The sequence below is a fragment of the Eleutherodactylus coqui genome, chromosome 6 (genome assembly GCF_035609145.1).
Source record: "Eleutherodactylus coqui strain aEleCoq1 chromosome 6, aEleCoq1.hap1, whole genome shotgun sequence".
NCBI lineage: Eukaryota > Metazoa > Chordata > Amphibia > Anura > Eleutherodactylidae > Eleutherodactylus > Eleutherodactylus coqui.
Window position 1 is genome coordinate 141,486,329 of NC_089842.1, and position 24,035 is coordinate 141,510,363.

General features: G+C 44.3%; 1 protein-coding gene across 1 annotated transcript in view; it reads left to right on the forward strand.

Moving 5' to 3' along the window:
* The window catches only part of LOC136631480 (synaptotagmin-1-like), a 72,453-nt gene that overhangs the window by 17,957 nt on the left and 30,461 nt on the right, over window positions 1–24,035 (forward strand). The window contains exons 4-5 of the mRNA XM_066605777.1: window positions 16,018–16,185; window positions 18,897–19,064. Of these exons, the coding sequence (XP_066461874.1) occupies window positions 16,018–16,185; window positions 18,897–19,064 (336 nt within the window). The remainder of the gene's footprint in view (window positions 1–16,017; window positions 16,186–18,896; window positions 19,065–24,035) is intronic.

Consider the following 24,035-nt stretch of genomic DNA (forward strand, 5'->3'; position numbering starts at 1 on the left):
GCTGCAGCAACTTTTTGTTTTCGCTTTTTCATCCCCAATTTCAAAAATCATAACTTTTTTATTTTGTAGTGGACATAAGTCAAGTGAAAGCTGTTTTTTGTCGGACAAGTTGTACCCTTCAATGGTACTGTATTGAAAAACTTTTACAACTTTTCCAGTGGGGTGAAATGTCTGTTAACTTTATCCTGTAAATCAGTACGATTATGGAAATACCAAATTTATATCTATTTTTTTTATGCTGTACTACTTAAAAAATTGCATTCTGTCTCCATACTCTGACACCCATTGATTTTTTACTCATCTGTCAAAGGGTCTGTGTCAGGTCTTGTTTTTTGCAAAGCAAGGTATAGTTTTTATTGGTATCATTTTGGGGTACATACAACTTTTTGATTGCTTTTAATTCCATTTTAACTCCATTCCCTGGAGGCAGGGTGACCAAAAAAGCATAATTCTGGCATTGTGTATTTTTCTTCTGATGACCATCACTGTTCAGGATAATAAATGCTATATTTTAATATATGGAACCTTTACAAACATGGCAATACCAGTTCTATTTATTTTTTTGAGGCAACAAGTAGGAAAAGCAATTTTTAAAAACTTCAATTTTTTTTTTGCAATAATTTTAAAAAGTCTTTATTTCACCATTTTTTATGTACCACTGTGGGATTTGCGATCATTCTATCACTTGTTCAATGTTCAGTATTTTGTACTAAGAATAAGACCTGGTGCAAAACTTAGAACTTAACAGGAAAAGATCCATGGCAGTCCTGGGAGCCTTCACCAGACCCTAGGCTACCTTGGCAACCGAACAGCATGTCACAATCATTACGGGGTATGGGTGCAACCAGGGACAGAAGAAGCCCCCTCCCTCTATCCAGCTATTTAAATTCTGCCATCACACTGCTGCTATGGCTGGGTGTCAGCTGTTGTTTACAGCCAGCACCTGCTGTGTATTGAGTGGGCTCAATTTCTGAGACTGCTTCATACAATGGCACCTAACATCCACCATACATGTACAGTCAATATCAGGAAAAGGTTAAAGGGTGCAGGTTTGTTCTCCTGACATGTCTGTTTTAGTAAATGTTTGTATTTCCGATGAAAAAGTAATTCTAGAGCATCTTTTCTTAGAACTGTTAGTTTTGCTGTTCTTCTGTTATCCCTCCTAGAAGCTTATGAGCGAGTTGACAACTGGATGTTACTACTTGGGGTTGTGTCCCTATACACCCTGATACTGTCCAATCAGTACTGATGATCAGACTTATAGGGATACAACCCAATGGCGCAACACTGAGTTCTAAGAACACATAATTCAAAATTGCTATTTCATGGGTACATGTATTTACAAAAATACACTCTTTGTAAAAAAAAAAATCAAGCCCCTAGAAGAAGTTGTCATTTTCCTGAAAAACTCAGCATGCAGTTACATCTCATTATATGCAGATATACAAATGATTAGAGTTGTGGTGTGATAAGATGAGTAGTCTTGTCACCTGAGGCTCTAAATGTGGTTCCATTCTTGGCCTCAGAGTCTACGTGTGTGCAGTGGACCTCTTTTCCGCTTTCGAAGAGCTTATTGACCACTAGGCATGCTTTTACATAATGCAAAAAGCTGGATGGTTGTATTGGCGAACTGTCCGCCACTTGGACTTTTCTGACTAGATTGTTAGGAGGTGTAGAGACCAGTGGATATTTGAGTGCATGCACAAAAGGTGACCAGTCTCAGGATGCCCTCAACAGACAGCCAATAGAGAGCATCATCTGATCATCCGACAAGCATGGGCAGCTCCAACTGTTTCGTTGTCCGCCATCCAGAGACAGAGGGCACCATTGTTACAGACCCCTGTTTCTGTCAGAACCATTTCCAGGCACTTGGCAGATGGACATTTGGTGTTATAGTGCTGATTACATGTACAGCCTTTGACACCCACCCACAATCACTTCAATTTGCAGTTGTGTCATGAACGATGAAACTAGACTACTATGGAGTTGAGCCTGGTTATCTTTAGTAACAAATTTAGGCTTAGTTTGGGTACTGACGACAGTTGTGTTTATGTCTGTAGACGTAGGGTTTAGTGGCTTAATTCTGCCTTTGCTGTGGAGTGGCATACTGCCCCCAGTGGTGTGGTGGTCTGGGGGCCATTGCATGTGACAGTTGGTAGTTGGGGTACGAGGGACAACAACAGCTCAGCAATATGTTCAGGACACCCTGTTGCCTCTCATGGCAGGGCTTCCAGAAGGATAATGCTTGGTGCACACAGCAAGAGTGTTACAGGAACGCCTCCACAATATTGCCACCCCGTCACCAAATTTATCACCAATAGAGCATGCATGGGACTATCTGGGATGCCAACTCCAAAAGCTTACAAGTTTGCACGATTTAGAGGCTCAGTTACAGCAAATGTGGATCAATATGCCGCAGAATGCCATACAGAACTTGTATGCCGCCATGCCCGCCCATATCGCATCTTGCATCCAAGCTAGAGGCAGCCCAACAGGATGCTAGAGCCTCCATGCCCGCCCGTATCACATCTTGCATCCAAGATAGAGGCAGACCAACAGGGTACTACAGCCTTCATACCCATCTGTATAACATGTTGCATCTGTCGAGGGTTAATTTGTTCAAACAGACTGGTCAGTTATGTTGTCGGTTCCAAATTGACCTAAACAGGAGGAGCGCTCCTTTGAGAGACCATGCACAGACCTATACACACAGTATATGGTTTGAAACAAGTGACTCTATTTTATTGTCTGTATCTCTTGGCTTTTATAGCCAGCCCCTTCTCGCAGGACGGGACGTGTGGCTAAACAGGGAAAAACCTCGTGATTTCCATACATCTTACAATAAACTTATGACATAATCATTCAATAAACTTTAGACGTGTGATATATGACTCAGACAAACACATCTTTAAGAAATTGCTGATAATTCTACTATAGTTATGAACATCTGCTCTTGTGACTTAATCCTTGTGATAAATGACATTAAGAAATAGCTGATTTCACATGTAAGAGCTAGCAACTTCTTTGCGGTTAGGCTATGTCTTTGCTAAATTCCAAGACATCTGGCCTTAGCTTCCTGATTCCACTTAGATCAGACGTACTTCCTCAAAGCAGTCATGACTTCTGTTACACATACAATATATTGCTAAAATATTCTTTTTGCTAAAATAGATTGATAAGCATATATACGGTACTTTGATAAGCGACATTTATTAATTTCTTTACAGCCCCTATTGGCCCTTATCATTCCCCCATTTTGGACATCAGGAAGTCACACACAGGAATGACAATTATGGGGAATTTTGAGGCTGAGTTGATCCAGAGGAAGGCGAAAACCCTTTTAGGAAAAAGCCAATTATCCTTGTATAAAAGGGGAAAAATTCCTTCCTGACCCCAAATATGGCGATCGGAACAAGTCCCAAGATCACAGCCGACATCTGACTTTTTAAAATGTATTATTGTTTTCATGAATCTAAAGAAATCTCTTATCATTTATGTGAAACATAAAGTGTATGTTTGACCGCATCACAATGGAACAATATTCATATACATTAAGAAAGGTATTTTCCTGAATAACATTGCTCTCCTCTACATCACTATCATTATGCACTATTGAATATATATCGCGAAGTGTCTTTATTGGAGTGGGGATAGGCAGTAAGCAAGTCCGTAAAATATCTTCCCCACTCCGCAGGTTAGGCATGCACATGTGGGAAATATTCAGTACGTCTTTTGCAAAGTATTCCCACATGTTGGGGTGTCCTTCCGCCCAAACAGTCCATCTTCTTCTTACATCGACAGTTGATGAGGAATTGTCCCGAAAAGAGAGTAGTCCAAGAAAACAAAGGGTAAATAATACACCTATCCAGACTATCAATGCTGGTGTCCAGGTTGCCATCCTCCTCCCCCACCCTGGGTTGGGCTTACTCTCCACCCCCCTCGTGGTGCTGAGGCGTTGGAACTTTCTTGCAGTGTGAGGCATGGATCCAAGTGGGTTTGCCTTCTAGCTTGACCGAGGTGGGAGTGGTTAACAGCACTTGGTATGGTCCGTCAAAGCGAGGTTCCAAAGTCTTTCTGACGTGTCTCTTTACCACCACCCAATCTCCGGGATTCAGAGAGTGGGATCCTTCCAAACTATCAGGGTCTGGAATAGAAGAGAAGACTAGGTCGTGTGTTATTTTTAGCTTTTGGCATAAGTCCTGCACAAAGGAAGTAACTTTATCATGACCCAGGGATAGAGCTTGGGGGTGATACAGTCCTAACCTGGGCACGGAGCCAAAGAGAATCTCATAAGGAGACAGTCCTGTTTTCCTATTTGGCGTGGTCCGTACTGAGTAGAGGGCCAGAGGTAGGCACTCGGGCCAAGGTTTTCCTGTTTCAACCATGGCTTTCTGTATCTTAAGTTTGAGGGTGCCATTGAGTCTTTCTACTTTTCCGGAGCTCTGCGGATGATAGGGGGTGTGAAACGCCTGTTCTACTCCTAAGGCGGACATGACTTCCTTCATTACCTCACCAGTGAAGTGAGTACCACGGTCGCTCTCAATGGTCTCTGGTACCCCAAATCTGCACACTAACTCTGACACAAGTTTCTTTGCAGTGGCCTGGGCAGTGGCCTTCGTGACCGGGTAGGCCTCGGGCCACGCGGAAAAGAGGTCAATGCATACCAGGACATACTCATACCTTCCTGATCTGGGCAGCTGGATGTAATCTATCTGTAGTCTCTGGAAGGGGTACAAAGGTCGCGGAGTGCACTTCCGAGGGGTCTTTACTACTTGACCGGGGTTGTGTAGTGCACAGATTTCACAAGCCTTGACGTATGCCTTTGCCATCCTGTCAAATCCCGGAGCGTACCACATTTTCTCCACCAGGGCTACCATGGCATTACGAGAAGCGTGCACCTTTCCATGAGCCAAAAGGGCCATACTAGGATAGGCAGCCGCAGGTAAACACATACGGAAACCCATTATCCAACCTTCATTTCCTTTTACTGCCCCTGCACTTGCCCAGCGCTCCTGCTCTTGCCCTGAGGGGAGTAGGTCCACCTCCTTCTGTGGTGGGACAGAGAGGGTCTGGTCCTTGGCAGGGGGATCAGGATCCTCCTCCGCTGGGCAGGACCTGGTCTGAACTCTGCACACGGGTGCCCTCCAGTCCAGCAGGGCTGCAGCCTTTGCTGCTCCGTCTGCCTTCTCGTTGCCTCTGCTTTCCAAGGAGTCCCCTCGGGTGTGTGCCTTTACCTTTATTATGGCTACCTGCTTCGGGAGCATGATAGCTGACATTAAATTACTTACTGCCTCACCATTCTTTATCGGTCTGCCTTGAGCTGTTAGGAAGCTCCGCGCGCGCCAAATCGGCCCATAGTCATGCGCAACGCCAAACGCGTACCTGGAGTCCGTGTAGATATTAGCAGTGACTCCCCGGGCTAACTTGCAGGCCTCGGTCAGAGCGCACAGCTCCGCTTCCTGTGCTGACATATGTGGGGGCATGGCGCGGCCTATCAGTACTTCATTCATTGATACTACAGCAAACCCTGTCACAAATCTGCCCATCTCATTCTGGTATCGTGATCCATCCACAAACATTTCAAGGTGGGGGTTCAGGAGAGGCTTATCTGTGACATGAGCAAATCCAGCTGTCTCCTGCTCCATCAGAGCAGCACAGTCATGCTGGTGCTCGGTGTCAAAAGCTTCCTCTTCGCCTAGGGAATTGACAAAAAGTTGATCCCCTGTGCTTACTCCCCCTTTTGAATCAGTGTCACCTAATGGCAGTAAGGTGGCCGGATTCAAAGTTGTGCAACGTTGAAATGAGACATTGGATGAAGAGTGTACTGCAAGTTCCATTTTAACCTGTCTAGCAAGAGAAAGATGTCTACGGCTCACCTGTGTCAGAATTCCATGTACGTCATGGGGCGTGAGGACCACAAGAGGGTAGTCTAGGACCACCTCAGAAGCTTTCTCAAGTAGTGCTTGTACAGCCAGAACTGCTCTTACACAGGAGGGTGAACCCCTGGCTACTGCATCAAGATGTGCACTGTAGTATGCTACAGGGCGCTTTTTGTCACCATGCTCTTGTGTGAGGACGGCAGTAGCATGTCCCGCCATCTCAGTCACGAACATCTGGAAGGGTTTATCATAGTCTGGCAGACCCAGTGCTGGAGCACTGGTAATCTGTATTTTCAGCTGATGAAAAGCTGACTCGGCTTCCAGAGACAAAGCAAATGGCTTAGAACTCAGGCAGTCGTACAGAGGCTGCATGGTCATGGAGGCAGAGCAAATCCACGGCCGACAATATGAAACTAACCCCAGAAATGTCCGCAACTGAGCATGGGAGGTAGGGAGTGGCATGTCCTCCACCACCTTGGTACGTTCTGGCGTGAGGTGTTTTGTACCAGGACCTAGGCAGTGACCAAGAAACACAACATGAGATTTGCAAAACTGTAATTTGTCTTTACTGGCTTTACACCCACTGTCTGCAAGAAAACAAAGAAGGCTGAGTGAGGCCGCAACGCAGGTGGGTCTGTCCGGTGCACAGAGTAGGAGATCATCAACATACTGAAGCAGGGCCACACCTGGTGGGACCGTCCATGCATCAAGTACAAGCCTCATACATCGGGTGAATTGATTTGGGCTGTTTTGTGCCCCTTGTGGTAGGACAGTCCAGCAGTACTGTTTTCCTCGGAACGTGAAGGCGAACAGGTACTGGCAATCGGGGTGGATCGGGACGGACATAAATGCATTGGCTAAATCGATCAAGGTGTACCAACAGGTTCCGGAAGGTATGGTGGACAACAGAGTGTAAGGGTTGGGGACTAAAGGTGTTTCTAGGATGGTCACCTTATTGATTTCTCTTAGATCGTGAACCATCCGGTAGGTATCAGGTTCACCTTTCTTCCCTTTCTTTTTAACCGGGAAGAGTGGCGTGTTAGCGGGTGAGACGCAAGGTTTTAAAGCATTCAAGGCACATAACTCTGTAATAGTGGAGGCTATTGCGTCTTCCTGTGCCATGGCTAGGGGATATTGGCGGATCATGGGGGCTTTTTCCCCATCTTTGAGATATACCATGACTGGGGGTACGTGGAGATGGCCCAAGTCTGTCTTCCCTTTTGCCCAAAGGGTCTCTGGCACTGCTGAGAGAACCTGTGTATCTTCTGGGGTCAACACATATACAGTACAAGAAGGAGGCGGAGTGACCAAGTCTGCTGCCATGAGACAGAATACTTGGTGGTCGGCCGCAGAGGTACTGACATGAGCCTCACCGGAAGGATGGAGCTGAATACAGCACCCCAGGGGTCCCATCACATCGGTTCCCATGATGCAATCCCCAGCGGGTGACACCAGGAAGCGAGTGAGGACTCGTGACCCTTGAAAGGAGACTTCTATGGGCTCGGTCTCACGCATGGGTGTTGGTTCACCGGACACTCCAACGGCTATGGCTATGGAGTCTGAGAGGGGAATACTAAGATCGTTGACTTGTGAGGTACTGACACATGATTTAGTGGCCCCTGTGTCAATTAAAAAGGGCACCTCCTTCCCCTGGATTTTTAGAGGCTGAAAAATTTGTGGCCCACGTGCGTCAGTAACTATAAGGGACACGGGGGAAGGAGTGCCAGACCTTCATTGGTAATTGGTATACCCGTTGTTTCCCTGTGGGCGGGATGATGTGGTATTGGCCGTACTTCCCTGTTGCCCCCTTTCGTCTGACATGTTCTGTCTAGGGCGTTTAGGGGCTCTACAATTACGGGCCAAGTGTCCAGTCTTCCCGCAGTTATAACACTTACGGGTCTCCCGCCTGGGGTCGTTAAGTCGGACTGTGTCCCCCTCCATGGTGTAATGTTTAACCATAACACTCTTTGCGTGGTCTTCTGTATCCATGACAAATCCTACAGCTTTCTTATATAGATCACGCGGTTTGGCCTGTCGCCAATCGGGGGTACATGCTTTAACGCGTTCAGACAGGCGCTTATCTATTCCTTGCATAAAGGCTTCACAAAAAGCAGCATTACGTATTGCTTTTGGACAATCATATAAACCCAGATCTCTGCCAACTTCCTCTAAACGGCCAAAGTAACATTCAATAGACTCGCCCTTGTTCTGTCTACACTGGGTTAGGGCTGTACGTCTCTCTTGGGCTTTATCCTTAAACCAGGTCTTAACCTTGTCCACATATTGAGTACCACTAAGTAATGTCTGGGGGTCATCTGGGCGATCTTCAAGACCACAAAATTGAGCAATACTATTGTAAAGGCCCAGAGGACATTTTACATTCATAAGACATTCCATGTCTGTCCAAGTGGCAGAGTAGTTTTTCTGTATGACTTCCAACTTTCTATGGAAAGCTGCTGGCTCTGTCTGGGGATCGGGCAGTTGCTGACACAGTGCCATCTGGTCTGTGGCGCTCCAGGGTCGCCATGTAGTGACTGTAGACCCGGGAGTTGGTCTATGTGCGTCCGTAGGTCTGTCATTAGAAGACGATGGTCTGTCAGTGTCCTCTTGTCTGACCGTGCCTAATGGTGGACTCGGTCTGTTTGGTTCTCTATAATGGGTAGTGGAGGTTGTAACTGGGAATAAGGGAATCGGTTGTCTACACTGATCCCTGGGACGTGGAGTCCCACATACTGTACAGAGTTCTTTAAAACAGGCATTCTGTTGACCACAACGTGGACAGTCCCAAGCCGGACCTCTATTTACTTCAGGGCCCGGGGATCCTGATTGAGGGCTGTAGGGAGGTGTATCCATCTGGGCAGTAGCCTGTGGATACGTAGGAGGCAAGGGTGGCAAATTGGGATACAGAGAATTAAAGGGATTATTAGGAGACATTGGTGGAACGGCCGGGACGACAGGAGAGACTAATGGAACCGTAGGGGTTTCCATGGGAACGTCTATTGGTGGCCGGGGCATAGGACAATAAACTAAAATGCCCTCGCCTCGGGATTCGGAGTCCCAGTGTTCGTCTTCTGCTGTTTTAGAGCAGTCCAGAATAGCCTTCATGCCTTTTTCCAAACCCTTATTTCTTATTTCCTTTCTATGCTTATCCTCATATTGTGACCAAAATTCATAATTGAATGTTCCCGCCTTCTTAAGGCCTATACGTTTGTAAACTTTATAGGCTTGTCTGCAAATGTCCTCCCCTTCTCTATCTTTAATTATCTCAATAGGAGTCTGATATATCTTAGATTGTTCAGACCCCATCTTGACCACTTCCAACTATTCTTCACTAAGTATACAGGACGTATATTTCACACAGTAAACTAAGATAATCACTGAGATTATCTGGGAACACACAGTTCCCTGTCCCGGAATAGATTTACAGAACTAAAACGTGGTCAACTTCAAACACTAGGATTCAGGGGAGACCAGACTTCGCCTCTTAGGGAACTTTTAGTAATATTATAACAGATCCAGAGTAAGAATATGACTGCCAGAAATGAGACTATAACAATAACAATTATTTCAATCTCCAATACAGACAACATGACTCTTTAAGTCCCAATGAGTGAGTTCTTCCGTCTAGGACAGTTAAATGAACTTATTCACTCTAAAATATGGACGGGGCAGAAAATATAGGAAACAGGCAACAACATACCTCTAGTCCGTTAGAGACACACAGATCAAAAGAATCCAGACTGTATAATAGTAAGATAAGCTCTTACCTGTTACACCGGTGTTTGCAGTCTGGGGTCTCCGAATCCAGTATCCACGTCAACGGGCCAGGAGTTTGTTTCAGTCTACTGGTTGCGATGTCCCGTAAAGGTAAGCCCCGCCCCACGTTGGGCGCCAAGAACTGTCGAGGGTTAATTTGTTCAAACAGACTGGTCAGTTATGTTGTCGGTTCCAAATTGACCTAAACAGGAGGAGCGCTCCTTTGAGAGACCATGCACAGACCTATACACACAGTATATGGTTTGAAACAAGTGACTCTATTTTATTGTCTGTATCTCTTGGCTTTTATAGCCAGCCCCTTCTCGCAGGACGGGACGTGTGGCTAAACAGGGAAAAACCTCGTGATTTCCATACATCTTACAATAAACTTATGACATAATCATTCAATAAACTTTAGACGTGTGATATATGACTCAGACAAACACATCTTTAAGAAATTGCTGATAATTCTACTATAGTTATGAACATCTGCTCTTGTGACTTAATCCTTGTGATAAATGACATTAAGAAATAGCTGATTTCACATGTAAGAGCTAGCAACTTCTTTGCGGTTAGGCTATGTCTTTGCTAAATTCCAAGACATCTGGCCTTAGCTTCCTGATTCCACTTAGATCAGACGTACTTCCTCAAAGCAGTCATGACTTCTGTTACACATACAATATATTGCTAAAATATTCTTTTTGCTAAAATAGATTGATAAGCATATATACGGTACTTTGATAAGCGACATTTATTAATTTCTTTACAGCCCCTATTGGCCCTTATCACATCCAAGCTAGAGGTGGTACAACAGGGTACAAGAGCCTCCATGTATGCCCATATCACATCTTGCATCCAAGCTAGAAGCGGTACAACAGGGTACTAGAGCCTCCATGGTCGCCCATATCACATCTTGTATCCAAGCTAGAGGCGGTACAACAGGGTGCTAGAGCCTCCATACCTGCCCATATCACATCTTGTATCCAAGCTAGAGGCGGTACAACAGGGTACTAAGAGCCTCCATGCCCATTTGTATAACATCTTGAATTCAAGCTAGAGGTGGTACAACAAAGTTCAGTTTTCCACAACAAATAATCCTTATGTTCTGATATTATAGCCATTTACTTATCGACGTTACAATCACACATATAAAGTTTCATTCGATTCCGACAACTCATTGTAGGTGCCTGATTTTTATTTATTTTTTTGTCTAAATGTGTTTCTTATTAGAGACTTTTACAAAATTTACAAGACTGCCATAGCCTGGAAATTGTGCAACAGCAATACAAAAAGAACAATTCCAGAGAAAACATTTGACTGCGGTCTCTGTGTTTTATGTAATTAACACCTAACTGACTGCTAACGCTAGGTCAACAGCTGGTGAAACAGCAGAGAAATTATTATTAAACATTATTAACCCATACGGGAGATATATGTGAACCAGTTTCAATGCCTGTGGACTGGTATTACCTCCTAGAGATCTCTGCATAGGGGCAGGAACAAGGGAAGCAGCGGGAAGGGGGGATACTAGAGCCTCCAGATACGCTGGGGAAAAAAATGGATGAGGGGGGCATATGTAGGGATAAGAGAAAGGAAGAGAAGTACAAGAGGGAAAAGTGAGAGGGGGAAGAAGAAAGGAAGGGCAAAAGAGATTGAGAAGTCGCCTCAGTCCGACTCTAGCAACACAGACCCAATCCTTCTATTAGTTGGGTATAACCCCAATCATCAACCACTGGTCATAGCCGGTAGATGTGTGAAACGTCATCCAGACCTCTGATGTTGTACAAAATGCCATCCATTTATCGTCGTCTTTAGCTCTGAGTTCCTCCATATGGGTAATTTCGTCCAGGGCTGTCGCACAACTCATTCGGGCTGGAGAGGTCTACTTGATTTGCTTTTTACAATGTATGTAGACATGTTATGCATGGTAATAGGTCCTCTCTACTATAAAAAAAACACAGACAACTAAGCAAATTTAATAAACCTGTCTAATTATTAGACCGTGCAGACTGGACAGTTCTAAAAAGTGCTACATTTATCACAGTAACTCATGCTGGATGATAAATCTGCCGTATCTTTAGATTGTCCGGCCTATTAGTTGGCGTCATTTTAATTCACCCATTCACTCAAAGCGGAAAAAATCGGCAGCAGAAAACAGACATGGTAGGGATTCTTAAATCCACAGCATCAACTATCTGTCTTGCAAAAGTAATGGATTTTCACAGCAGGTTTTTCATTACAATGAAATTAATGAATTTGCGTTGAAAATTTGCTCCAAAATCCGCACGTGGATTTTGGTGCAAATTCACTCTGCAATGTCTACACATACCCTTACATAATATAATTAAATGACTATATTTCGACAACTCCTTCTAGGTGCTTGATTTTTTTTCTCTTTTTAAGTCGTGTGTTAAAAATGTGTTTTTTATTAGAGACTTTTGACCCCCGTTTTAGACCCCCGTCCCAGGCCTCTCACTAGCAAAGCCAGACTCCTACTGTACACTGATGAAGGGCAAAAACCCTGAAACAGCTGTCTGTATATGGAGTCTGGCTTTGCTTGTAATTCCCGGTCATTGTAACAAGGCTTGTATAAAAAGTCTGACTTTGGCTTGAAGGAATGCTGCCTTTCAATAGGTGGCACTGTGGAGGATTTATTCCATTTCCCTTATTTGCATATTACCCAGAGGAGCGTGCGTGGCCATTTGAGTCTCCTCACTTATTTTGTAGTTGCTCTCCCTAAGGAGAAAAGATAGCGTTATTAGAGACTTTTGCAAAATTTACAACAAGGCTGCCATAGCCTGGAAATTGTTCAACATCAATACAAAAAGAACAATTTCAGAGAAAGGCTACACTCTAAGGGCTCAGTCAGACGGGCGTTTTTTGCTGCGCATGTTTGTGTTTGCGATTCGCATCTATATAGAACCAATGCTTTTCATTGGTAGCAGTCACATGTCTGATTCTTACATGCACATAAAATTCGCACCTACAAAAGATAGAACATATGGGTGTCAATGGACGTGGTCACGCTTTTTTTTGACGTGTGAAGTGCGATTTTTTTCATGTGCAAATAAACGCATGTAAAAAACGCCCGTCTGACTGAGACCTAAGTAAACATTGCTCAGAGCTTGGCGGTTGTTAGTAGAAACAGGAGCAGAGAGCTCTCCCCCCGTCCCCCCCCCCCCACTCCCCCCTGCTCACTCCCCAATGGCCCCCGAATCTTTTCGGACGAGCAGGCATGTACTCGAAAATGGCGATCCTTGCTCGAGTAATTTGCCTTAACGAGTACGCTCGCTCATCTCTAGATGCTATATGGGAAACACATCGCAGCGTGTTCTATCACATCGCGCTGGCCCCATTGAAAATAATAGGAGAACTCTGCGATCCTCTGTCGTGGCTGTGACAGCCGTGGCTGGGAATTCCCTTCATCCCCGAAGTGATGCGAGTCTGTCTTCTCATTAAAATGCCTCGCATCCACGGGGCTGTCACATGTTGGCAAGTGCGATATCGGACCATGAATCACTCACCAGTGTGCAGGAGCCCTAAGGCTGCTTTACATTTGTGTCCGGGATTCCATTTTCATGCTCTGTTTGAGGATCCCCTGGCTGAACGCGATCTGTCTTATGATGGAATCAAACACCAATGAACAGACCCCATTGACTATAATGAGGTCTGTTTGGTTTCCACTCAGCTGCAGGGCATCTTACCTGGAACAAAATGCGGTGCATGCAGCATTATTACTTCCAGTATTTTGTGCCGGATCTGCAATGGAACCTCCAAACAAACCGGTCTAAAACTTAGACCAGGCAATGAAGGCCTCTATATCTTTACTTTAGATCAGAAAAGCATGGGAATCATTAGTTGGAGTTACCCAACTTTTTTCATCTTTACCTACTATGTAAATGTGAAACTATATTAGGCTCATTCTCACGAGCGCAAATACGGTGAGTATGACATGACCGGTTTTTACGCACAGATTACACAATGAATAGAACCCTTTGATTTCAAAGGGTTTGTTCACTTGAGAGTATTTTTTCACACGATGTGCGATTGCATGAACAATTAAGCGGCATGTTCTTATCTTGGTGCAAATTGCGCACCGTAGAAGTCCGTTGAAATCAATGGGTGTATGTAAAAACAGACTGAAATACAGAAATGCCCATGTAAATGCACCGATAGGCCTCAAGTCTACAGCCATACCCCCTGCAGCATTTTACTGGTATTTGTAAATACCAGTTCTGCCAGCAGAGACTGCGTATGGGCAGTGAGTGTACTGTGCATGCCCGCATATCTCACGCACAGGGACATGCGCAGCGTGACTGTCTTTTCTTTTTTATTCCCTGCTCTGTTTCATAGTGGGGTTGTTATGAATAGCCGCCCAAATGCAATCTATTGGGTATGGACAGTCTTTGCCTACTCTGCCTATACAAAAGTAAAGGACTCATGCTGCGTGGTATGCCGAGAATTAGAGTATGCTGCAATCTATTTCTTGTGTGTATCTACACGCAGTATCTACACAAGCATGTGCATTGATCAATGAAAGTCTATTGACTTTCTTTGACTCCATACATTGTATATCACGCAGCCGCACATCGCACACTTAATACGTGGTGAAAAATCGCCCGTGGACATGAGCCCTAAAACTGCGAAATTGGAGGAAAAGCCAGAGCCATAATTGTTGTTTATAGGTTTATTAAATACAGCGGTACATTTCTAGAACTGTTTGTACCAAGTAACAGATTGTCTGTAGGTATATCTGTAGTCCTCTCCTGGGCAGCTCTCCCATATTATATGAATAAATGTTCTCACATTATAATAAATACAATATTTTACTATGTCACTCATCTGTTAGGACTCCAGCATCATTTTGGTTTCCGCATGAATTTTTCCTTAGGGATCAGTCACATGGGCGCATCGGCGCCCATGTTACTGCAACTAGCAGACGCCCGTACCTGAAGATGAACGTCTCTCTGCAGCGTCGGGAGAAAGAACATGTGACCGGCTCCATTGCCGGTCATGTGTTCTTTCATCAGCACTGCAGAGAGACGTCCGTCTTCAGGTACAACTGTCTTCTAACTAGCAGTTACACGGGCGCATCGGCGCCGGTGTACAAGTGCAGATGCGCCCGTGTGACTGAGCCCTCAGCAAAAACTGGGTACAAATCTCAGAACTTAAGAAACGTCCCACCCTAATCCAGTTTCACCATACTTACCCACCATCAAGAATGTTGCTCTACAATAAAGTGTATGACCATAAGGTTAACCTTTCATGTGGAAAACATTCACACACTGCCCAACATGGCTGGAAATAATTGTTTTGTTTATAATCACTCTTAGGTCGGCTTCACACAGGCGAGAAAATTGTGTGAAATTTGTGCGTTTTGCGAGACAAAGTAAATGTACCCCATGGGGTCAAACACATGAGCGATGTTTTCCTGCATGCACCGAAATGCGATGTTATGCAGGAACGAATTGTGGGATGTTCTATCTTGAGAAGATTCGCAACAGATTTCACCCTTTCAATTGGAGGGTTAAAGTCTACTGCGGATCCAAGTCAAAATCTGTATCAAAATCTGCAAATTTTGACATAGAGTTTGGTGCTAAATTTCTGCTCCAAAAAATCCACACCAAATCCGCTATGTATGAACACACCCTTAATCCATATCTGCCACAATATCTGGTCTTGTTTGGACAGTTATACTCAATTTAGAATTGATCACCCCTAGTGCAAAACAGATAGGTGTAGAGATATCAGCAGTACATAGACCCTAAAGGTCCATCTGTAACATCAAAAGATACCCATATCATAAATGGCAATGATAAATGGGGGGCTTCATTCAGATTTAGCTTTGGGGCCCAGTAGCTATACCTCTGTTAATGTTAAATGAAGATTTCTACCAAAAAATGTTAGGATAAGTCAACCAGATATACCATAATATTATAATCAGTGTAGGCAGCCCAGACCCCCATGAATTTAAAAGGCAGGGGCTTCTTTTTCAGGATTTTTTATGGGGAGGTTGCCACACTAAAATGAATGAGTTCCAGAAGTTTGCACTTCCAGTCTATCAGGAACATGGAAGGAAAACCCTTGTTCTCAATATTGCCGGAGTCCCATGTACAGAACCCCAGTGATCAACCTCAATTATTAAAAATTGGCTTCTGGTAACCTTAGACGTACCTCCTAACTCTACTGTCAATCTGCTTGCACATGCAAGCTACTTGAAGGATTTGAATATGCCAACATTCCTGGTGATTATTTTATATTACCATAAGTATATGTTAAAAGGGTTTCCAGGACTTTTTGGATTATTTTTATTGATGTAAAAACGTCACTTTGTCTTAAAAGTGTTAGTATGAGTATAATATTTTCTTTGTTCCCTATTCAGCTGGTTGTGGGAATTATACAAGCTGCAGATCTACCAGCGTTGGATATCGGTGGAACGTCTGATCCCTATGTGAAAGTATTTCTCATGCCAGACAAAAAGAAAAAGTACGAAACAAAAGTGCATCGCAAGACTCTTAATCCAACCTTTAATGAGTCCTTCACCTTTAAGGTAAGAGCTGATCTGATATTTTTGAAAATTTGCAATCAATAAATAAAGTCAAAGATATGCAGTGTAACTTGTGATCAGAAAATTAATTGCAAAAACTAAAAACTTAAAGAGGTTTTTTGGGATTAAATGGTTTTGTTAGTTAAGGGTTGCCTCATGGTGGCAACTCCTGTCAATATGCCCGATTAAGTCTTATGTATGTCATTAAAGAGGATCCCCTCTAAAGACCTCCTTGTTAGAAGCAGAGAAGTAAGAGCGCCTCTGCAGAACTGGGTACAAAAAAAGAGGAAAAGTAAGAAATAATCTTTGCTTTAGGGCTCATGCATGCAGCTATATTGTGGCACTGCTTTGTACAGAGCTGTAATAGGGCTTCTACCGTAAATCCACATGCTTTAGATTTCACATGGAGGCATATGAACATTTTGTTTCTCTTGGATTGATGCAAACACAAAAAAGTTTCATACTTAGGCCTCAGTCACATGGGCGCATCGGCACCCGTACACCAGCGCCGATGCACCCGTGTGACTGACACCAGCAGACGGACGTACCTAAAGACGGCCGTCTCTCTGCAGTACCGGAGGAAAGAACGTATGACTGACAATGAAGCCGGTCACATGTTCGTTCCTCCAGCGCTGCAGAGAGACGGCCGTCTGTAGGTACATCCGTCTGCTGGTGTCAGTCACACGGGCGCATCGGCGCTGGTGTATGGGTGGCGATGCGCCCGTGTGACTGAGGCCTTAGGCCTCGGTCAGATGACCGTTTTTTGCCGCGATTTGCGGATGCGCATGCGATCTGCGCATATATAGAACCATTGCTTCGCAATGGGATGGGTCACATGTCCGCATTTTATGCGGATATGCGATAAATTACAGGACACGAGGAATCGCAGATCGCGCCTATCTGTGTTCTGCGATTCCTTGTGTTCTATATATGCGCTCAATGGGGCCGGCGGCAGCAGCGCCGACCCCATTGAGAACATATACTATAAAGATCATTCTCCTCTGCCACAGCTGTAACAGCTGTGGCAGAGAAGAACGATGTTCGCCCATTGAATTCAATGGAGCCGGCAATACAGCCGGCTCCATTGAAAGCAATGGGCTGCCGGCGAGCGCGGGATGAATTTTCGGGAAGGGCTTAAAAATATAAGCCCTTGCCTGTAAACCATCCAAAAATGTGTAAAATCCCCACCTGCTGAATGGGCTGCCTCTGATATATATTTTTTTTTAACACATTTTTGGATGGTTTTCAGGCAAGGGCTTATATGCTTAAGCCCTTCCCGAAAATTCATCCTGCGCTTGCCGGCATCCCATTGCTTTCAATGGAGCCAGCTATATTGCCGGCTCCATTGAATTTCAATGGGCAGACAGCGCTCCTTTGATCGGGCCCGTTTCGCTGAAAACGCTGCTAGCTGCAGATTTTTCGGCGAATCGTCGGTCCCGGTCACACGATTTGCGGATGCGCATCCGTCATGCGATCCGCAAATCGTGGCAAAAAACGGTCGTCTGACCGAGGCCTTAATCTGACACCTTAGGTACAGGTGTAAGGAAGCATTGCTTATATGCGGGCGTCCACTTCACAATATACTACACAGAGGCTTTATCAATCTGTGCTAAAGGAACAGTACAGAAAGAAAGAAATGATAAAATGTGGAGCACCTCGGAGGGGCAGTGGTGAAATATCTAGCCGAAGACTTTACCAACAAGACGGTGCTGCTGACCTGGGTGATTGTTACACAGATGATGAGTGAGCAAGAAAGATAGGAGCGATGAGAGCAAGAAAACCAGGGTATGGCGCACATGTTAGAAAACGTGGAACAAAACACTGAGTCAAAGTGTGAACCTGACTCCTCTTTTATTAAACCAGCATATATAATGCGTTATTTGGTATACATCCCTTCAAGATAGTGCTGGGCAATGAACAGCTGTGGCTCAAATGAAAGGCCCAACCATGCGCAATGAATTCAAGAGAAGCAGGACTGGTTGGTTCTGCATGAAGGCCAGTCCGTCTGTCAGTGGAACTATCCATGGAGCCCTCCACTAACAGCCAGGCCCCAGACAGTCTTGCTTCTCTATGATTCATTTTACATAGTTAAAACTTTCATTTGAGCCACAAATGTCTACTAGCCAGCATATCTGATGAAGGAATGTATATCCCAAAACGTGTTATATATGCTGGTTTAATAAGGGAGAAGTCAGGTTCATGCCTTTACTCAGTGTTTTGTGCCATGTTATCTGACAATTGCACCATATCCTGGTTTTCTTGCTCTCATCATTCCTATTAAAGGCCATATAGGCACCGTGTAATGTCATATATGTGGTTCTCCCTTTAGGATTTACTCCTGGCGTTGACTCAAAACAAACAGAAAAATAATGAGGAAACTTGAGCCGGAGAGAACAGAAGGGAAAATAAGTTAACTTAAAGCAAATACTGAAAGTTTTACCATTTTTCAAAGTTTCCCTTTAAGTCCATAAACTTATTTTGCAAATAGTTACACCCTGAGGAGATGATGGCGGTTCTCTGTCCCTGTTCTCTTCAGCACAAGACTATTGAGCGGTATTGTCTTAAGCTGTCCTAAACTCCCTTAGCAAACTCCTGTGTTATCCAGCAGATGGTATATTTCCCATGCAGATGGCTCATGAGCATGCTGCTAACTCATTATTTTGGATTCAATTTTGTTTCTTTTTACCCAATTATATTTCATTTCCTTCATGCAGATTCCTTATGCAGAACTTGGAGGAAAGACCTTAGTGATGTCAGTATATGATTTTGACCGATTCTCTAAACATGATGCTATTGGTGAAGCCCGAGTACACATGAACACCGTGGACCTGGCTCATGTCATTGAGGAGTGGCAGGATCTCCAGTCTGCTGAAAAGGAAGAGGTAACTCTAGAGGTCCTATTAAAATCCATAATTGGTGGCCAATATCCAACAGTTCTGAGATATTTTCTGTATGACATAGAAGGCGGCACATAGAGAACTTTGACATAATTTATGAAGAGCAACTCATGAGTAAACCAGTGGAAGGTCATCAGAAGCCGTCCACTCTTTACACCAAACTTAATTCCATTAGGATGCTGTTCTGGTCACATAATTGATTCATTCACACTCTTCTTAATATAGAATGATGAACACTGGTTTATCGCACAAAATATTCTCCTTCACTGTAGACATGAGATTGGCTATACATAATATCATTTTTGTAGAAAGATCCGTTGAGTGGAGAACGGAGATGCAGGGGGGGTGAGTGACAGCAGAGAAGGTAGACCGCGGGGGGGGGGGGGGGGGGTGAGTGGCAGGACCCTAGAGGCCGAAACCAAAAATGGCAACAGCACGTACCTATAATATACATACCTATATATATAATATACATACCTATAATCTAACCACATTAAATAATGCAAGGTTTTTAGTATATAATTTGATCAAATTACATTGGCCCATCTACCAACGTCCAGGTGACCAAGCTCTCAGATGGATCCTAACATTAATACCAGGTGGTGTATCTTTAAAGGGGTTGTCTCGCGAAAGCAAGTGGGTCTATACACTTCTGTATGGCCATATTAATGCACTTTGTAATATACATCGTGCATTAAATATGAGCCATACAGAAGTTATTCACTTACCTGCTCCGTTGCTAGCGTCCCCGTTGCCATGGTTCCGTCTAACTTCGGTGTCTTCTTGCTTTTTTAGACGCGCTTGCGCAGATGTATCTTCTCCCTTCGGCTGGTCTTGGAAGCATCGACGTTTAGGCTCCGCCCCCTTTTCGCGTCATCGCGTAGCTCCGCCCCATGACGTGTGCCGGTTCCAGCCTCCTGATTGGCTGGAATCGGCACATGACGGGGGCGGAGCTACGCGATGACGCGAAAGGGGGCGGAGCCAAAACGCCGATGCTTCCAAGACCAGCCGAAGGGAGAAGATGCATCTGCGCAAGCGCATCTAAAAAAGCAAGAAGACACCGAAGTTAGACGGAACTATGGCAACGGGGACGCTAGCAATGGAGCAGGTAAGTGAATAACTTCTGTATGGCTCATATTTAATGCACGATGTACATTACAAAGTGCATTAATATGGCCATACAGAAGTGTATAACCCCACTTGCTGCCGCGAGACAACCCCTTTAACCTGGGAAAGCTGAGTTCCTACCTCTCAGAATGCTCCTCTCTTGGGACTAAGCCTACAAATAAAACCAGGGAGGGTAGGATACCATATAGATGTTCCAATAGGAGGGACAGAAGGTAAATGGGCGGCAGGTGTGCACGACCCAGTGAAGGCAGCCAAAACCAAGGACCTTAGAGGCCAACGGAAGTGCCAGGACCTGGACGGGAGCCAGCCTTGCAGCCAATCGGGAACTGGAGGCGTCACCTAGCTGTCCAGCAGCCTTACCCTTGTCGACACCCATCACTTCCGGTGTTGACAAGGCACAACAGTATCGGTCCCTTTTGCAGCTATGCAGAGCCATATATATTCTCTTTCCAATGCAATTGTATTTAATTGTATTTCTCAACCGCTGTTACTATTCAAAACGTAGGCCAAAGGACATATCGGTTATTTGTGAAAGAATGGAAAAAGTAGATGAATTCCGACAAGTTATCTGTTCCGCTGTAGTTTTCAGATTAGTTTGCAACTGAGCCTCGTCATTATGAGAAAGCGGCAGCTCAGTTTTTTATTATACGCAGCTATTTTATTTCCAGCATTATGAACATAGTGACTCATAAAACATATTGTACCTTCCGCCAAAAAAAGAAAATCTCAGATTGCTCTTTTTCTCCCTACAGACCTGTCAGTGTCTATTCAGAAAGACCAGCAGGTGTGTGTAAAACTAGATAACCTATGGGCTAGCTGCAGGCTTGTTCTACTGTCTTCAGCTCAGCCTACAAGCCTATATGATTACTTTTCTTGTCCTCTTCTAATTTCTCTACTTTCCCATAATGTCCCTATCCATCAGTGTGAGTGTTTACATCTGCGTCGGAGGCTCCATGAGGAGCTTCCACCACATGATACCAGACTTAACACTGAACCATGCTGCGCTATTTTGTCTGGAAAAATACAAGAGGGCATGATGGTAACCGACATACTCCATCATAGTTAATGGAGTCCATCATGTGCGGGATCCGACAATTCTGTTTTTTTCGTTGTTCTGTTCCTATGAGAAGCAATGGAAAACACTGTCACTAGTATGAACAAAGTCTTACATTTAGTTTAATCACAAAGACTCCACACAATGGAAATACCCCCTACATCAAGGAACTGCTGCAACTACCTTGTTTTCCTGAAAATAAGACATACCCTGAAAATAAGACATAGCATGATTTTCCAGAATTTTTTAGGATGCAAAATGATTTTTCAGGCTTTTTGAGGATGCTTGAAATATAAGCCCTACTCCAAAATTAAGCCCTGCTAACAGTTAATTCAAAAAGTCAATTTAAATAGTGTCCAAGCAGCTATATATGTAAACAAGTAAAACCTTGTTGAACAAAAATTAATATAAGACACTGTCTTATTTTCGGGGAAACACGGTAGATATCTTTTATTACAGTATCAGCATAAATTGGTGGAGATCATAGCTTAGAAGAAGATTACTTAAAAAGCACGGCTATACACCTGAGTATTCTACTAAGCGTATTACTTATAGTTCCAGAGCCATAATGCTAAATCTGTAACATACTCTGTGTCATTTATAAAACTGCTGTCTTGTATGTCAGAAGGAACTTTGCACCCCCTCAGGCACCAGAGCCAGGTGTGACCCCTACCTCTGCATCCCCTACAGCTACGTCCCTGCTTTTATTACCTATTCTGTAAGGCCAGTTTCACACAAACATAACCTATTAAACTGTTATTTTGGGTCATTAGGCCTGCAACCATGCTGGGACTTGCACCCTTACTGTACTTGTGTGAAGATGACCTAAATCACAACTTGATGTTATTTCTTCTAGTCACTGAAAATTAGCTTTAGGGTTTCTGCACACGAGGATATGCGTATATACGCTCATGATTGTACTGTAAATGGAGTGTATCACCTGTTTGTGTGAGCGTATGCATGCTGCTTACAGATAATCCCCTACAGGAAGCTGTTCGTAAGTCCATTTGTTCGTATGTCCGAACAAAAAATAATAATCCGCAGCACTTACAAATGCTTGTATGGAGGGGGATCGTGGGTGGATCCCCCTCCATACAACGTCGGGTGCCGGCTGTTCTTACAGCAGGTAACCGGCCGCAGCAGCTCTGACAAGCCGCGGTGGCATTTAAAGTGTTAGCAGTACTGATGAGCAGTGCAGGATGCCGTGCTGTTGCCATGGCAGCTGGGGGCCTTCTGAAGGGCCCCAGGGGTTCCTATGTAGAGTGCCTATCAAGCTGTACCTATGGGATGGCTTGATAGAATGCCTGTCCGATCACTATATAGTATGATGTAATGCTATGGCATTACATGATACTGCAGGACAGGTTTGTTCATATCTAGCAAAGTTTGTAATTCAAACGTCGGCAAGTAGGGGAGTATCTGTACTGTCCTTTTTTGTGCTGCCAGGCCGGTTCATATTGGCATGACTGTATTCTGCACCAGTGTTGAACCAGCTGAGCAGCCTAATTAGTCCCCGGTGTTATCAATTAATGCTGCAAAATTACGCAGTTACGTGCGCAACTTAATGCAGATGGGGTGTGCATTTGTGTACTCTCATAGACTCCTATGGTGTCTTTCGTGCGCAAACATGCACAAAAATAGAGCATACAGCGGATTTTTTTACCTGACGAAAATGCATTTGCAAAAATGCTGAACGCGAAGGAATTCAATGGGTCCTATTGTCAGCAGTTTGCACAAGCAATTTTGTGTATGAGAACGCGCAAAAAGTCACCTGCTTGCAGGAACCCTTAGGCCAATTTAAGTCATCATGTACTAATTGTGAAATTTTTCTGCACCAAAATTTCACAACTATATGCAGAATAATGTTAGTAAATGGGGTTTTAAGAAACCCTATTTACTAACAGCAGAAAAATTCTGCTGCGGCTCGAACCATGTGGCGGATTTCCAGATTCGCAACATTCTCTATTTGTTGTGGAAAATTCACTAGGAACTTCATTCATTTCAATAAAATAACAAAATCAGGTGCCGATTTCATAGCGGATTTTGGTGCAGCTTTTTTTGTTCAAAACTAGGATACATGCACATGCAAAATCGGTTTGAAGATCAGACGGAAATAGCACCCATTCATTTGAATGTATGGATGAACACAGAATTTTTTTTACTCAGACTGAGGGCTTAGTTCCGTTATGCGGCCGTGATAATCCCATCTGCATAATGGGACAAAACAAAATTACTGATTTCAATTACTTTCAGCGGTTTCTTTTTCACTATCGGGATTCTCAACTATTAATTGTACGGGCGAGAAAAGATAGTACTTGTCCTATCTTTCCCGCACATAGTTAATAGTACGTGTAGGAAAGATAGGGCAGGACTAGAGATGAGCGAGCATACTCGCTGAGGGCAACTGCTTGAGCGAGCATTGCCTTTAGCGAGTACCTGATCGCTCGAGAGAAAAGGTTCGGCTGCCGGCGCGGGTGACAGGTGAGTTGCGGCAGTGAGCAGGGGGAGGGGGGGAGAGAGGGAGAGAGAGATCTCCCCTCCGTTCCTCCCCGCTCTCCCCCGCCACTCCCTGCCTGCCGCCGGCAGCCGAACCTTTTCTCTCGAGCGGGCAAGTACTCGCTATGGGCAATGCTCGCTTGAGCAATTGCCCTTAGCGAGTATGCTCACTCATCACTAGGCAGGACCTATCTTCCCACAATTTTTTTCAAACTCCAGCACTATGGCGCGGAGTTTGAAGGGCCGTTGAGGAAAAAAACCCTTGTTCATGTGCAATT